We start from the raw sequence: 16,593 nt of genomic DNA on the forward strand, positions 1-16,593 counted from the left end.
GCTATAAACATTGGGGTACAGATGGCCCTTCTTTTCACTACATCTGTATCTTTGGGGTAAATACCCAGTAGTGCAATTGCAGGGTCATAGGGAAGATCTATTTTTAATTTCCTGAGGAATCTCCACACTGTTCTCCAAAGTGGCTGCACCAGTTTGCATTCCCACCAACAGTGTAAGAGGGTTCCCCTTTCTCCACATCCTCTCCAACACACGTTGTTTCCTGTCTTGCTAATTTTGGCCATTCTAACTGGTGTAAGGTGGTATCTCAATGTGGTTTTGATTTGAATCTCCCTAATGGCTAGTGATGATGAACATTTTTTCATGTGTCTGGTAGCCATTTGTATGTCTTCATTGGAGAAGTGTCTGTTCATATCTTCTGCCCATTTTTTAATATGATTATCTGTTTTGTGTGTGTTGAGTTTGAGGAGTTCTTTATAGATCCTGGATATCAACCTTTTATCTGTACTGTCATTTGCAAATATCTTCTCCCATTCCGTGGGTTGCCTCTTTGTTTTTTTTTATTTTTTTATTTTTTTAAAGATGTGCTTTTTTTTTTTTTTTAAAGATTTTTATTTATTTATTTGACAGACAGCTCACAAGTAGGCAGAGAGGCAGGCAGAGAGAGAAGGGAGGAAGCAGGCTCCCTGTTGAGCAGAGAGCCCGATGCGGGGCTCGATCCCAGGACGCTGGGATCATGACCTGAGCCGAAGGCAGAGGCTTTAACCCACTGAGCCACCCAGGCGCCCCTGCCTCTTTGTTTTGATGACTGTTTCTTTTGCTGTGCAGAAGCTTTTTATCTTGATGAAGTCCCAGAAGTTCATCTTTGCCTTTGTTTCCTTCGCCTTTGGAGACATATCTTGAAAGAAGTTGCTGTGGCTGATATCAAAGAGGTTACTCCCTATGTTCTCCTCGAGGATTCTGATGGATTCCTGTCTCACGTTGAGGTCTTTTATCCATTTCGAGTTTATCTTTGTGTACGGTGTAAGAGAATGGTCAAGTTTCATTCTTCTACATATAGCTGTCCAGTTTTCCCAGCACCATTTATTGAAGAGACTGTCTTTTTTCCACTGGATATTTTTTCCTGTTTTGTCAAAGATTATTTGACCATAGAGTTGAGGGTCCATATCTGGGCTCTCTACTCTGTTCCACTGGTCCATGTGTCTGTTTTTATGCCAGTACCATGCTGTCTTGGTGATCACAGCTTTGTAGTAAAGCTTGAAATCAGGTAACGTGATGCCACCAGTTTTATTTTTGTTTTTCAACATTTCCTTAGCAATTCGGGGTCTCTTCTGATTCCATACAAATTTTAGTATTATTTGCTCCAGCTCTTTGAAAAATACTGGTGGAATTTTGATTGGAATGGCATTAAAAGTATAGATTGCTCTGGGCAGTATAGACATTTTAACGATGTTTATTCTTCCCATCCAAGAGCATGGAATGGTCTTCCATCTTTTTGTGTCTTCTTCAATTTCTTTTAGGAGTGTTCTGTAGTTCCTCGAGTACAGATCTTTAACCTCTTTGGTTAGGTTTATTCCGAGGTATCTTATGGTTTTTGGTGCTATAGTAAATGGAATCGATTCTCTAATTTGCCTTTCTGTATTTTCATTGTTAGTGTATAAGAAAGCCACTGATTTCTGGACATTGACTTTGTATCCTGCTACATTACTGAATTGCTGTATGAGTTCTAGTAGTTTGGAGGTGGAGTCTTTCGGGTTTTCCATATAAAGAATCATGTCATCTGCGAAGAGAGAGAGTTTGACTTCTTCCTTGCCAATTTGGATACCTTTTATTTCTCTTTGTTGTCTGATTGCTGTTGCTAGGACTTCTAATACTATGTTGAACAAGAGTGGTGAGAGTGGGCATCCTTGTCGTGTTCCTGATCTCAATGGGAAGGCTGCAAGCTTTTTCCCATTGAGGATGATATTTGCTGTGGGTTTTTCATAGATAGATTTGATGAAGTTCAGGAATGTTCCCTCTATCCCTATACTTTGAAGCGTTTTAATCAGGAACGGATGCTGGATTTTGTCAAAAGCTTTTTCTGCATCAATGGAGAGGATCATGTGGTTCTTCTCTCTTCTCTTATTGATTTGTTCTATCACATTGATTGATTTTCGAATGTTGAACCATCCTTGTAACCCAGGGATGAATCCTACCTGGTCATGGTGGATAATCTTTTTAATGTGCTGTTGGATCCTGTTTGCTAGGATCTTGTTGAGAATCTTAGCATCCATATTCATCAGTGATATCGGTCTGAAATTCTCCTTTTTGGTAGGGTCTTTGCCTGGTTTGGGGATCAGGGTAATGCTGGCTTCATAAAAAGAGTCTGGAAGTTTTCCTTCTGCTTCAATTTTGTGAAACAGCTTCAGGAGAATAGGTATTATTTCCTCTTTGAAAGTTTGATAGAATTCCCCAGGGAATCCGTCAGGTCCTGGGCTCTTGTTTTTTGGGAGGTTTTTGATCACTGCTTCAATCTCGTTACTAGATATCGGTCTATTCAGGTTGTCAATTTCTTCCTGGTTCAATTTTGGGAGTTTATAGTTTTCCAGGAATGCATCCATTTCATCTAGTTTGCTTAGCTTATTGGCATATAACTGTTGATAATAGCTTCTGATGATTGTTTCTACTTCCTTGGTGTTAGTTGTGATCTCTCCCTTTTCATTCATAATTTTATTAATTTGGGCTTTCTCTCTTTTCTTTTGGATTAGTGTGGCCAATGGTTTATCGATCTTATTGATTCTTTCAAAAAACCAGCTTCTAGTTTCGTTGATACGTTCTACTGTATCTCTGGTTTCTACCTCGTTGATCTCTGCTCTAATCTTGATTATTTCCCTTCTTACGTGTGGAGTTGGTTTGATTTGTTGTTGATTCTCCAGTTCTTTAAGGTGTAGAGACAGCTGGTGTATTCTGGATTTTTCAATTTTTTTGAGGGAGGCTTGGATGGCTATGAATTTCCCCCTTAGGACCGCCTTTGCTGTATCCCATAGGTTTTGGAGTGAAGTGTCTTCGTTCTCATTGGTTTCCATAAATTGTTTAAGTTCTTCTTTGATCTCCTGGTTGATCCAAGCATTCTTAAGCAAGGTGGTCTTTAGCTTCCAGGTATTTGAGTTCCTTCTGAACTTTTCCTTGTGATTGAGCTCCAGTTTCAAAGCATTGTGATCTGAGAATATGCAGGGAATCATCTCAGTCTTTTGGTATCGGTTGAGCCCTGATTTGTGACCCAGTATGTGGTCTATTCTGGAGAAGGTTCCATGTGCACTTGAGAAGAATGAGTATTCTGTTGTTTTAGGGTGGAATGTTCTGTATATATCTATGAGGTCCATCTGGTCCAATGTATCATTCAATGCTCTTATTTCTTTATTGATTTTCTGCTTTGATGATCTGTCTATTTCTGAGAGAGGCGTGTTAAGATCTCCTACTATTAATGTATTCATATCAATATGACTCTTTATCTTGATTAATAGTTTTCTTATGTAACTGGCTGCTCCCATATTGGGGGCATAGATATTTACAATTGTTAGATCATCTTGGTGGATAGTCCCTTTAAGAATGATGTAGTGTCCTTCTGTATCCCTGACTACCGTCTTTAGTTTAAAATCTAATTTATCTGATATGAGAATCGCTACCCCGGCCTTCTTTTGAGGCCCATTGGCGTGAAAGATGCTTCTCCATCCCTTCACTTTCAGTCTGGGTGTATCTTTAGGTTCAAAATGGGTCTCTTGTAGACAACATATGGATGGGTCCTGTCGTTTTATCCAATCTGCAACCCTGTGTCGTTTTATGGGTGCATTTAGGCCATTCACATTGAGAGTGATTATTGAGAGATACGTTTTTATTGACATTGTGTTATCTTTGAAGTCTTTCTTTCTGTCGATTGTCTCTATATTTCTGTTCAATGCTATTCTTGGGATTTTTCCTCTTTTATAGAACCCCCCTTAATATTTCCTGCAGTGTCGGCTTGGTGGTTGCATAGTCTTTCAAGCCTTGCCGGTCTTGGAAACTCTTTATCTCTCCATCCATTTTGAATGTCAGTCTTGCTGGATAAAGTATTCTTGGCTGCATGTTCTTCTCATTTAGTGCCCTGAATATATCTTGCCAGCCCTTTCTGGCTTGCCAGGTCTCTGTGGACAGGTCTGACGTTATTCTGATGGGCTTTCCTCTGTATGTAAGGAGCTTCTTTGTCCTAGCGGCTTTCAAGAGATTGTATCTACAATTATGATTCCTCAATTTTACTATGAGGTGCCTGGATGTTTTTTTTGAATTTATAATCTTGGGGGGGGACCTTTCTACTTCTAGTACATGAACACTTGTTCCATTCGCAAGATTGGGAAAATTTTCATGAAAAACTTGTTCCACTATATCTTCTAGACTTCTTTCTTTCTCCTCCCCTTCAGGGATTCCAATAATTCTGACGTTGGAACGTTTCATGGCATCATTTATTTCCCTGATTCTGTTTTCGTGGCTTCTAAGCTGTTTGTTCCAGGCTTCCTCCTGATCCTTTCTATTTGTTTGTCCTCCAGATCACTAATTCTATCTTCTGTCTCAGTTACCCTAGCTTTTAGAGAATTTAGATTAGATTGGAACTCATTGAGAGCGTTGTGAACCTCATCCCTGGTGGCCTTCAGCTCTGCCCTAACATTATGAACCTCCTCTCTGGTCGCTTTCAATTCTGCCCTAATCAATTCCGTTTGGTCATCCATGGCTTTCTCCAACCTAGCTATTGCCTGGATAATTGTTAGCCTGAATTCTCTTTCTGACATATTGTCTATGTTGATAGCCGTTAGCTCTGTTGCAGAAGGCCCATCCTCTGTATTTTTCTTCTGTTGGGGATTCCTCCTCCTAGTCATTTTGGTGAGAGATGACTGGACAGATGTAGCTGGATGTATTGACCGTGGTGCAGTCAAGGTGCACCCTGGAACGCTTCTGAGCACTCAGGATTCCCCACCCAAATGAGAGAAAAAAGAAAAGAAAAAGAAAAAAGAGGGAGAGAGAGAGACAGGAAAAAAAGGGAAGATAAAAGTGAAGGTTCAGCCCAAATGGGCCCCAGGGTAAGGTTTATGACGTATACAAACAAAAACAGACAAACAAAAAGACTGATAAAAGTATATGACGAGAGAAAATATATATATATATAAGCAAAAAAAAGGAGGAGCCTCATCAAGAAGAACCCCAAGTATAAGATTTATATACTATCAGGACAAACATAAATACACAGAGACACTGGCAGAAGAAAAAGATGCTAGCATGGTTATAGATTCTCGGTGTGGGCGAGGAAGGTTATTTTGATTCTTCCTGGATGTATCTTGATATCTTTGTTAAAGGACTCAACTTTCCTAAGAAAAAGGGGGATTAAAAATTGGTTCACCTATAGGGGTAGCATTGCTTGGAGAAAGGGGGTTACCTTGAAGTTTAACTCTATATGAATATTAGAAAATAAAAATAAAAAAGGAATAAACTGGACTAAACTAAATTAAAAATTTTTTTAAAAATTAAGAAAATAGAAAAGCAAAAGAAAAACACATGTGTATGTATCAAAAAATTCAGGTTAGAAGTTTATCATGGAATTTGATGTACTGGACATCTCACTGTGATGGTAAATAGGTTAAAAAATTATCTATATAAAAAAAGAAAAAAAATGAACCAGAATAGTGGGAAAGAATTAAAAATAAAAGTTGTATCTATGAAGTAGTGGTGGTTGTTCTCTTGTAGTCTTTTTTTTTTTTTTTTCCTGATTTGTTTTCTGGGGGAGGGGGCTGCCACGTGGGTTTTCAGTCAATGATGTTCCCTGAGTTAAGTCCTCCCGACCCCCTCAAGGGGGTGGGCTCTGAGAAAAACGTTTTTTTCAGGTTTTTGTTCTCTGGAGGTTTTTATGTTTGTTCACTTCTTTTCTCTCGCCTTGACAGCTTTTGATGGTTTTTGGAGGTTTAGAGGAAAGAAAACTGCACCCCAACCTCCCTCTCAGAGAGAAGCCTCAGTCTGCTCCCCTGCAGGTGCTGCAGCCGCTGGGCCGCTGGCAGAGCAGGTTCTGAGTCACGGTCCCTGGGGACGCAGGATCTCCTGCTTGTACGCAAAACCAAGGCAGCTGTGGCTGTCTGGGCAGCTCCAGACCGCCAGAGAGGTTCCAAGCAGCGATCGCACACTGAGATTTTCCCGCTGGCTGGGGCTAAGAGCGCAGGGCTTGCGCGCACCTCTCCCAGGGGATGGTTTGGGGCGCGGCGCCTCCAGCTCTATCGGCTCTATCGCCGCGTGGGTCTATCGCCGCGTGGGTCCGAGAACACCAGGCTGGGCGTTCGTGCACCTCTCTCAGGGGAGGTTGAGGCACGCGCGCATCTCCAGTAAGGTGCGCGTTCTGCCGTCTGGTGTGGCTCCCAGCCCCTCACGGGAGCCGGACTCCACCCGTTCTCGGGCGCACTGGCGGCTCCGGGACAAAGACCAGGTTTCTCCGCCGCACTCTCTGGCTCAGCGCCAGGGGAGGCTGCCCTGGGTCTGGGGACTTAAGCCCCTATCCCTATCCGCCCCGATTCCCACAATTTCCCCGCTCGAGTCTTTGCTCTTTTGAGTGCTTTCAACAAGACTCCAAGTTAATGCTGGTCCCCAGATGCCGGGCACTCTCGTATTGGGGTATTATTTTCCAGTCGGTCGCCTCTGGTGGCTCCCTCCCCCTTTTGTTTATCTTCCGATATCAGTCTGACGTTCCCACTCCACTTTACCTGCCCACTGGCGTCTTCTGGCCCCCGTAGAGATCCAGACGTGTATAATTCTGATCTCAGGCTGATTTCATGGGTGATCGGAGTTCTTGGTAGGTAGTCAGCTCACTTTAGGGTGCAGGTTGAAAAGGCGCCTCTTCCTACTTCCCCGCCATCTTGTCTCCCCATCTAAGTGTTTTCTAATTGGTATTCTAAAGCAGTATTGTCCAATAGAGCTTTCTCTGGTTACGTGAATGTTCAATATCTGTGTCCCATTATGGTACCTCCTAGCCACAGGGGCTATTGAATACTTGAAATATGACTAGTACAGCTGAGTAATTGCACTTTCAGTTTTATTTAATTTTAATTCATTTAAATTTTAAGAGTCATATGTAGCTAGTGACTGTTCTATTGATGGTGTAGTTCTAGAGGTACTACAGAACTGTAAACGGTCTAAGTTCAGTGGCTCCTATGAGTGAGGGAAAGAGGCAAACAAGAACTCAGCTGTAGCCACTCTTGCCTGATTAGGAATAGGCAAAATACCAGATTGAGACATTTTTTATTTTGAAAATAAGATCATTCTTCATTATCTGTAACAGAAGTGTTCCTCTTCATAAAACTTCCCATACATTCCTCGTTCTACTTATTCAGTAAATATTTGCATTATGTGTATTGTGGGGACTGAAGTAGGTGCTGGATTTAGCATACAACCAGTCAGACTAGTCCCTGTCCTTATGAGGCTTGGAGCTCCTCTCACATGTTCTAATTACTTGGATGTGTGTGTATGTGTGTGTGTAACACTAGAGTTTATGTGTCAGCCCTCTGCCATGGGCTTACTGTCTGTTTCACACCTCACATTCTGACCCAGAATGTTGCTCAGGTATTATTTGGCCCCCAGATAACTGCACCCCTTTATGGGTATGCCTAAGAAGTCAAATTATTTGTGAGGCCTTGATATTTAATTTCTTCAGTCCTTTTTTTTACTGAGAACACTGCAAAGTTAAAAGATGTGAACACAGAATTTGGCTGAGCATCATTTGCTGCTTCTCTCGGGATGGGTCTTGAGTGATGAGCTGGGATTTACTGTGCTCCCACGTGCACCCACAGGAAGTAGGAACAGTTAATGTGTTTATTTTTTCCTTCCCTTCTGCCTCTTTTTTCCTTCCCAGTTTTTTTCTCCTTTCCCCCTTTCCAGCTTACCCTCTTCTTTCCTCTGGCGGTGGCAGTAACAGATAAAACATTACCACTTTCTTCTCGGTTAACTGGTATTCTTGGTGATGAGATCTGTTTCTTTTCAATGTAATTGATATAAACTTTTCTTTTATCTGAGTTTGTTGTTAATAGATATTAGTTTTTTTGTTACTTAGATAATGGAAATAGAAGAGCAAAAACAAAAGCAGTTGGAATTACTTGAACAAATTGAACGACAGAAGTTACGATTAGAAACTGATTGCTTCAGGGCTCAGCTGGAAGAAGAAAAGAGGAAAAGAACGCAACAGATTGGGGTAGGATGCAGGAAATCTCGTCCCTACCTAGATTGTTGGGGGATAAGAAAATATGAATAGTTGTAGCATTCAGAAAAGTAGAATGCATTTCTAATTTTTATTTGGTAATTTTTTTCTTTTAACACTGTATGTATGTGCATATATAGATAGATATAGATATATGTATATTTTCATCTTTCAGTTTTTAGAAGGTACCAGTATATGTGACCTTGATTTATAAGTAATGTGTATTTTGAGCTCTTGGACTTAGTACTCAAGGAGAATGGTGGGTTACTTCATTTCTTAATAATGAAAATACCAGTCTTTTTTTATGAAAAATAAAGCTATATGAAAGTTACAATTGTAGAACTTAAGTTTATATAAAATACTTTAGTACTTGTTTCTGGATTTGCCTTTTAATTAGTAGCTTTGTCTTTTATTAGGTTGGCACTGCTCCAGCACCATGCACTGTAACTTCTGATGAAGATAATCATAGGCAGATGATTCGTAACTATCAACATCAGCTTTTACAGCAGAACAGGTATTAACTATGGTACAATTTATGTGTGATATACTGTGTGGCTGCCTCTTCAGGATTTATTATCTGGTTTATATGAAGATCCAATCAGGATTCCCTTAGAACTACAGTATATAGGTTTCCCAAAGGGCAGTTTGAATGTTATTCTGTTTTCATCATGATAATGGCCAACCCTAAATTGCTCTTTGTTAAATTTAATGTGTAGATGAGAATATAGAGCATTTTTTTCATCAAGAAAGAGTAATGTTGGGCGCCTGGGTGGCTCAGTGGGTTAAGCCTCTGCCTTTGGCTCAGGTCATGATCCCGGGGTCCTGGGATCGAGTCCCACATCGGGCTCGCTGCTCAGCAGGGGGCCTGCTTCTCTCTCTCTCTGTCTGTCTGCCTCTCTGCCTACTTGTGATCTATCTCTCTGTCAAATAAATAAAATCTTAAAAAAAAGAAAGAAAGAAAGAAAGAATAATGTTTGTTTTTTGGTGTTTGTTTTAGGTTTCACAGACAGTCTGTTGAAACAGCCAGGAAACGATTACTTGAATATCAGACTATGCTAAAAGGAAAGTACTCATCTGGGTTAGCCACTTCACTGACATCTGATTCTGTTAAATCAGTACTACCACAGAATACTGAAAGACCCACTGCTATAACAGAGCATTGGGATCAAGGTCAGAGACCCAAGTTGAGTCCTAACAAATATCAGCTTGTACCATCCATACAGATCTCCAGATCAGAACAAGATCATTTTCAGATTCCAAGACAAAGTCTCTTTCCACAAACACAGGTAGAAACAGACATGGTAATCAATTCAGATGTTTTAGCCAAGCAGTCTTTGGAATCAATGGAACAGCCTAAGCAATTCTCACAGAGTGAAGTACAACAGAGAGACTATAAATTGGTTCATAAAGATTCTCATACACTTTCAAAGCCTTTGTCACATGATAGGCTGCTAATTATACAGGATCCTAAAGAAATAGCTGAAATATCGCGGGCAACAACTTCTCAAACTTTAGATCCCCAGCAGAGGTTCTCAGAGAACAAGGAAAGTATACCCTCCAAGCTAACTGAACGTTCTTCATTCCAACCAGTGGCAGCTAAGCATGCTTTTAGTTCTCTGCCTGCTACAGTTGAATCTGGAAAAATCCAGGAATCCTTTGTAGCCATGAGCAAAAGTGCAGTTTCTGTAAGCCCTTCTGTAATCAGCCACATGCAGGGTAAGTCTTTGTCAACCTCAGAAAATATCACAGCTCACCTGGGTAATTTGAAGGCTCTCCAAGAACAGTTAGACCTACAGAAGGAGGTTCTTCGGTCAAGACAGGAAGCTCAGGAACGATTGCTTTTGTACAAACAGAAAGAGTTGGAAGGACAAACTGGCCTCTCTGTCTCCCTTCCACTAGTATCTCTGGATTCATTTGCTACACTGCCTTCTGCCAGAGTCGAATCGGGGAGACTCCAGGAATCTTCTCCAATCAGGGATGATACTGCAGTTCCCTCAGGCCATCTTTGGGTCCCACGACTTCCGGATAGGCTTTGGAGTTTTTCACAGCCTATCTTATCACAGCCAGATAATTTTAACTTTCTCCAAGAACAGTTTCATATTCAGAGGGACAGCCTTCAGGCTAGGCGAGAAGCCCAAGAAGTGTCATGTGTACATAAACAGAGCGAATTGGATGGAAGAATACGGTCTGAACAGACTGCACCCCCTTCTCTCCCTTCGCAGGTAGCTCAGCATACATTTACTTCACTGCCTTCTGCTGGCACTGGAAAGATCCAGCAGCAGTATTCATGTGAGTGCGTGAAGGGACTTCTCTCAAGCCAGTCAGAAAACCAGAAATCTCGGGATGGGTCTTTGAGTTTCCTACAGCAGTTCTTCCCTTTGCATGATAGTTTGCAGTTGCTCCAAGAACAGGCGACTACACAGAGCAATGCCCTTCAGGCCAGGCAGGAAACCCAGGCAGAATTGCTTCTGCATAGACAGAAGGATTTGGGTGAGTCTGGGCAAATGGGTTCTTCACTTCCACCAGTGGCTGCTCCATGTTTAGTTGTTTCACAAGCTTCTGCTAAAACTGAGCCTAGAAGAATTCAGAACTTTCATTTATCTGAAAAGGAGAGTGTTATTCCCTCCAGTCATCCGGTAATCCCAGCATTTCAGGATGGGCCTCGTAGTTTTCCACAGCATAACCTGCCATGGCGAGAAAATTTGACAGCACTCCAAGAACAGTCACACACACACAGGGTAATGCTTGGTTCTGAACAAGAAACTCGGGAATTTGTACACAAACCACATGAATTAGAGAAAACGGTTTCTTCTGAACAGACTGGCACCTCTTTATCCCTGTCCGAGGTAGCTGAGTCTGAAAGATGTCAGGAGTTTATGCCAGGCAAGAGTGACAGTGCAGTTCCCTTAAGCTCTTCTACGATCCCGAGGTTTCAGGAAAGACATCTGGGATTTTTACAACCTACACTACCTCTGCAAGATAACTTGGAGGAACACCAAGAATGGCTGGACACAGAGAAGGCGGCCCTTCATTTCAGCCAGAAAAGCCAAGGAAAGGTATCTTCGGAACAAACTGACTCCTCATTCGAGCCCCAGGTAGGCCAGCCTTCATTTACTTCGTTACCTTCTGCTGAGTCTGGTACAACCCAGGAACTTCCTTCAACAGAGAGTGACAGCAGAAGTCTTTCAAGCCATCTTCAGATCCCACAGTTGCAGGATAGGCTTTGGAGGATATCACAGCTTATTCGGCCTCAGCAAGATAATTTGAAGGCGCTCGGAGAAAGGTTAGCTACACAGAGAGAAGCTATCGTTCAGTCTAGACAGGAAGCTCAGAAAGAATTACTTCTGCACAAACAGAGTGAGTGGAAGCAAGGAAGATCTCCTGAGCACGTTGGCTCCTCTTCCTTCTCATCCTCTGTTGTACAGCATTCGTTTGCTTCATTACCTCTTAGGGAATCTGGGAGAACCCAAGAACCTTGTTCAACTACGAGTGATAATACAGCTTCCTCAAGACATTCTGAGAAACCGAGATTGCCTGATAGGCTTTTCGGTTTATCACAGCCTGTTTTACCTCAACAAGATCACTTGATTGCACCTCAGCAAGAACACTTGCATGCACAAAGCAGTTCTCTTCCGTGTGGCAAGAAAACCCAGAAAGACACGGTTTTGCCCAGACAATATGAATTTGAGGAGAAGTTATCTTCTGAGCATTTTGTCCAGCTTCCCCAGGGTGATTTGAAAGTACTTCAAGAGCAGTTAGAAATACAAAGGAAAGCCATTCGATCTAGACAGGAAGTACAAGAAGAAGTACTTTTGCAAAGACTAAGTAAATTGGAGAAAAGGGTGTCCTCTGAGCAGATTAGCTCTTCATCAGTATCCCAGGTAGCACTGCCTGTTGCTGACTCTGAAAGAATCCAAAAGCCTCTTGCAACCAGAAGTGACAGTACTGTTGCCTCAAGTCACTCCGAGATCTCAGCATCCCAAGATAGACTTCCGAGTCCATCACCGCTTGTTCTGCCTTCGCGGAATATTTTGGCAGCACGGTTGGACTTCGAGAGGGAAGTGGTGCATTCTAATGAGAAGGGCCAGGAAGAACTGTTAAACAACCAAACAGAATCAACTGCAAGTGAATCTTCCAAGCATCCTATTCCCTATTTGTTTTTACCCACAGAAAAAAAGCATCCATTTATTCCACTCCCTTTTGCTGAAGTTAAATCTAAAAACCATGGTGAAGTGTATTCATCTAAGAATGAACAGGCGGCTCCCTCAAGCAATTCCATGATCCCCAGACTTCAAGATAGACTTGTGTGTTTTTCACAACCTGTCTTAACTCCGCAAGATAAACTAGGACTTCAGAAGCAGCTGGATCTACAAAAGAAAGTTCTGCATTATGGCCAAAAAGCCCAAGAAGAATTGCTTGTACAGAGACAGACAACATTGCAGCAGCAGGTACAGAAACATCAAGAGACTTTGAGGGATTTCTTTAAATATAGTCCGGTATGTATGAAACTTGAATACCTAGAAATTAAATCGATGGAGGTAACCCAACTCAGACAAGCTAGAAATTTTTTTTAATTTCGGGCCTAAATAAATTCTCAGTTACTTAGAATAAATGGTTTGACCTTAACTGCTTTAATTTTCCACCTTAAACAATGTAGAAATTAAAACACTAAAATTGATTCTGCCTTGCTTGGTGTTCATAAGGTTAATAGTTGTTTGAAGCCCAGCTGATTTCAGCCATAGTTTGACGTAGCCAAATGCAAACGCCATTAAAAATGCAGGTTGTCATTTAAAGTTTTATTATAAAGGGCTTTGAGCTTGCCCTAAGATTAAATTGCAAGGGCAACTGCGTGGCTCAGTTGGTTAAGCATCTGCGTTCAGCTCAGGTCATGATCCCAGGGTCCTGGGTTCGAGTGCCCTGTCGGCTCCCTGTTCAGTGGGGAGTCTGCTTCTCCCACTGTCCCTCCCTCCCACTCGTGAACTCTCTCTCTCGCAAAAATAAATCTTTTTTTTTTTTAATTTAAATTGCAAAATAATTAGCAGAATTTCTTCTATGTAGATAGCAAGTCTTGTGCATTCTGTATAGCACTTTGTTGACATTTGTATTTGAATCAAAATTAGTACCACCTTTTTCCTTAAGTGACAATATCACCGTCTGTTCTAAAACTGGCTTGATTTTAGGCTCATAGGCAGTTAGATCTGCTGTTACTGAATTGATGAGAAGACTCTGGCAGGGTCACATTGATGTTCATAGTTTCTCTATAGGGAGATGAGTGCATTCTCCTGAATGTGAATCTATCCATTTTATTTTATTTTTATTATTTTTTTAAATATTTTACTTATTTGACAAGTAGGCAGAGAGGCAGGCAGAGAGAGAGGGGGAAGCAGGCTGCCCGCTGAGCAGAGAGCCCGATGCAGGGCTCCATCCCAGGACCCTGGGACCAGGACCTGAGCTGAAGGCAGAGGCTTAACCCACTGAGCCACCCAGGCGCCCCTATCCATTTTATTTAAAAAAGCCACTTCCTGAATCTATGATTTAGCCTAAATAGAATTCTATAAATCCTTTAACATTCAAGAGAAGCTCAAGTTGGGTTCATGAGAACTTGAGTTACAGAGATTTCCTGGTCATTTTAAGGAAAAGTAATAGGGAAAGAAAATTAGGGAGGAGTACTCAAGTGTAATGTCTTACTGGAAGATACAGTGGAGGCTAAATTTTTAAGTTCAAGCCCTGTGAAAGATGCTTTTCAGCGGAAGTCTCACCTTTTCTGTATTTTAGAGGCATTTCGCATTTTTTAAAATCTCTGAAGTTGTAATATTGGGATTGATGGAACTATTTGGTAGAGGTTCTAATTTAAGAAGGGCGATACTCATACTCATCTGGTGAATTCTTCACATGATCCCTCATCTTGTGTCATCCCCACCCTCAATTGTCCACTTTTTCAGATAAGTAAGCCCACAGCTGAAGGTGATACAGAAACTCAGAAGCTCAGAGAGTGGCTTCCTGTTCTCCAAGACCTAGCAGGGGCTGATCAGGAAGGCATGAGTCCTGTGAATAGGAGCAACTCTGGTGATAATCAGCTGCTTTCAGAAGAGAGTGGTGCCCAGCAGAGTGGTACGATAACTCCATTTTTTTTTTATTGTAACTATCCTGATTATTCTTTGCTTTCACCTCCAGCAACCTGCTGGCTGAAGGAAAGTTTGTAGTATGTTAACAGATTGGTACTATGCCCAACTTTGTCACTGACTTGATAGGTGAGCATCTGGACAAAGAACTGGGCAGGAGATCCTCAAAGCCACCTGTAGCAAAAGTGAAATGTGGATTGGACTTGAACCAGCATGAACTCAGTGCTATACCAGAGGTAGAGTCACCAGCAAGTGGCAGAACATCTATACTAGGTAATATGGTTTGATAAAACAAGATTTTTTTAATAGTTCGCCAGTTTTCTACATTTATTCACAATGTTGAATTTTTTGTTTTGAAAAAACAATCTGTGAGTATTGGTGAAAAGAAAATAATGGTTTACATAAACAGTATTTAAAATTTGGACTTGAATGTGGCATTAGGTAACTAGTTTTTTCTCATATGTAGTGAAACTCTTTTTACTGTAGGCAAAAATTCTTCAGTATCCTCTGCTTCTGATACTCTTGTGTCCTTTCATGTCTGCCTTCTAAACCTGTTTCTTTAGGAGTAACTCTATTTTCTTTTCTTGGATGCTTTTCTTTTTCTTTCTTTTTCTTTTTCTTTCTTTCTTTCTTCCTTCCTTTCTTTTTTTTTTTTTTTAAAGATTTATTTATTTATTTATTTATTTAACAGAGAGAGAGAGAGAGAGAGAGAGAGAGAGAAGGCAGGCAGAGAGAGGGGGTAAGCAGGCTCCCCGCCAAGCAGAGAGCCCGATGCAGTGCTCAATTCCAGGACCCTGAAATCATGGCCTGAGCCAAAGGCAGAGGCTTAACCCAGTGAGCCACCCACGCGCCCCACTTGGCTGCTTTTCTACTTCAATACTTTCACTGCTGTATTCTTATATTTTTATAGGATAATTATTATGCTTAAAATCCTGTGGGTTTTTTGTGTTTTTTTTTTTTAAGACTTTATTTATTTATTTATTTGACAGAGAGAGATCACAAGTAGTCAGAGAAGCAGGCAGAGAGAGAGGGGGGGGAAGCAGGCTCCCCGCTGAGCAGAGAGCCCGATGCGGGGCTCGATCCCAGGACCCTGGCATCATGACCTGAGCCGAAGGCAGACGCTTAACGCACTGAGCCACCCTGGTGCCCCTAAAATCCTGGTTTTAAGGACAGTTACAAGTATATTTCTTCTCTGTACTTCTTCCTAGATGCAGTTATTTAGGAAAAGTGCTCCCTGCGATCTTTAGTAAATAGCCCTATTTGAACTTCATAATTATTTTTAAAATTCAGATTCAAATGATCAAACTTATCAGAGCACATCCTTTTTTAAGGGGGAAAATTGGCTTTGTCACTTGAAAAGTACATAGAGTATAATATTAACAGCTACTTTGGTCTTAAGCCATAAAATATTGTACCTTTGTTTCTGACTTGAAAGAATTAAGGAAGGTAGAGATTCAGAGTAGCTCTTAAGAATTAGTCCCCTTTCTGCTTCCTTATTGTGTCTTATGGAAGTTGTAACAATGATTTTATTTATTCCTTGGCTTTGAAAGATTCTCTCTATTTTGCTCTCTTTGGCAAACCACAGCTATTTGGGAATTAGTGCTTTCCCTAATTTAGAATGTGCCCTGGGACATTCTCAACATTGACTCCCATGTTTTTGTTTGTTTGTTTGTTTGTTTGTTTTATTCCTGTGATTTAATGGGTCATGTTTGAGATTGCAAAAATGTCATCTTGTCTAAAAGGGAAAACTACATAGCATATAGCTCACCCTTCACCACCACCTCTTTATTCTTGAGCCTTCTCTTTTCAGGGACAAGTACTTAGATGTAAATCTTGATACTGCCCTTGTCTTTATCTCTCCAACACCCAACAAAAATCACCAGTTCTCACTTCTCCTTGTTCAGCTCTGGTATCTGTCCACTTGTTCCCACTCCCACTCCTGAATGCAGCCTATCATTTCTTTCTTGAGTGGCTACTGTAGCTTCCCAAGTCTCCCTGTTTCCAGCCTCGCTGAACTCTAATTTTCCCATGGTACATTCTGAGTAATCTCTCTCTGCATCTCTGTGTTTGAAACTCTCCACTGGGCTTCTGTTCAGTTGGAGGAGTAAGTCTAATTTGAGTCTGAGTCTCCAGCTTCACCTGCCAGGCCCTTCCTGATCTTGCTCCTCCCTTTAGGATAGGGCTGATAAAGGGCCCCTTCGCTGGTAAACTGGGCCTGAACTATCAAGCTTCCCTCTCTTGGGCCTTTGAAACTTTTATCCTAGCCTTTATCACACA

The 16,593-nt window shown here is 41.4% G+C and overlaps 1 protein-coding gene across 1 annotated transcript in view; it reads left to right on the plus strand.

Moving 5' to 3' along the window:
• CEP295 (centrosomal protein 295) overlaps nucleotides 1–16,593 on the plus strand; it is a 57,161-nt gene that overhangs the window by 27,021 nt on the left and 13,547 nt on the right. Inside the window, exons 13-17 of the mRNA XM_080816684.1 lie at nucleotides 8,051–8,188; nucleotides 8,611–8,708; nucleotides 9,192–12,690; nucleotides 14,137–14,305; nucleotides 14,446–14,589. Of these exons, the coding sequence (XP_080672810.1) occupies nucleotides 8,051–8,188; nucleotides 8,611–8,708; nucleotides 9,192–12,690; nucleotides 14,137–14,305; nucleotides 14,446–14,589 (4,048 nt within the window). The remainder of the gene's footprint in view (nucleotides 1–8,050; nucleotides 8,189–8,610; nucleotides 8,709–9,191; nucleotides 12,691–14,136; nucleotides 14,306–14,445; nucleotides 14,590–16,593) is intronic.

The sequence above is a fragment of the Martes martes genome, assembly GCF_963455335.1.
Source record: "Martes martes genome assembly, chromosome: 10".
In the NCBI taxonomy this organism is placed as follows: Eukaryota; Metazoa; Chordata; class Mammalia; order Carnivora; family Mustelidae; genus Martes; species Martes martes.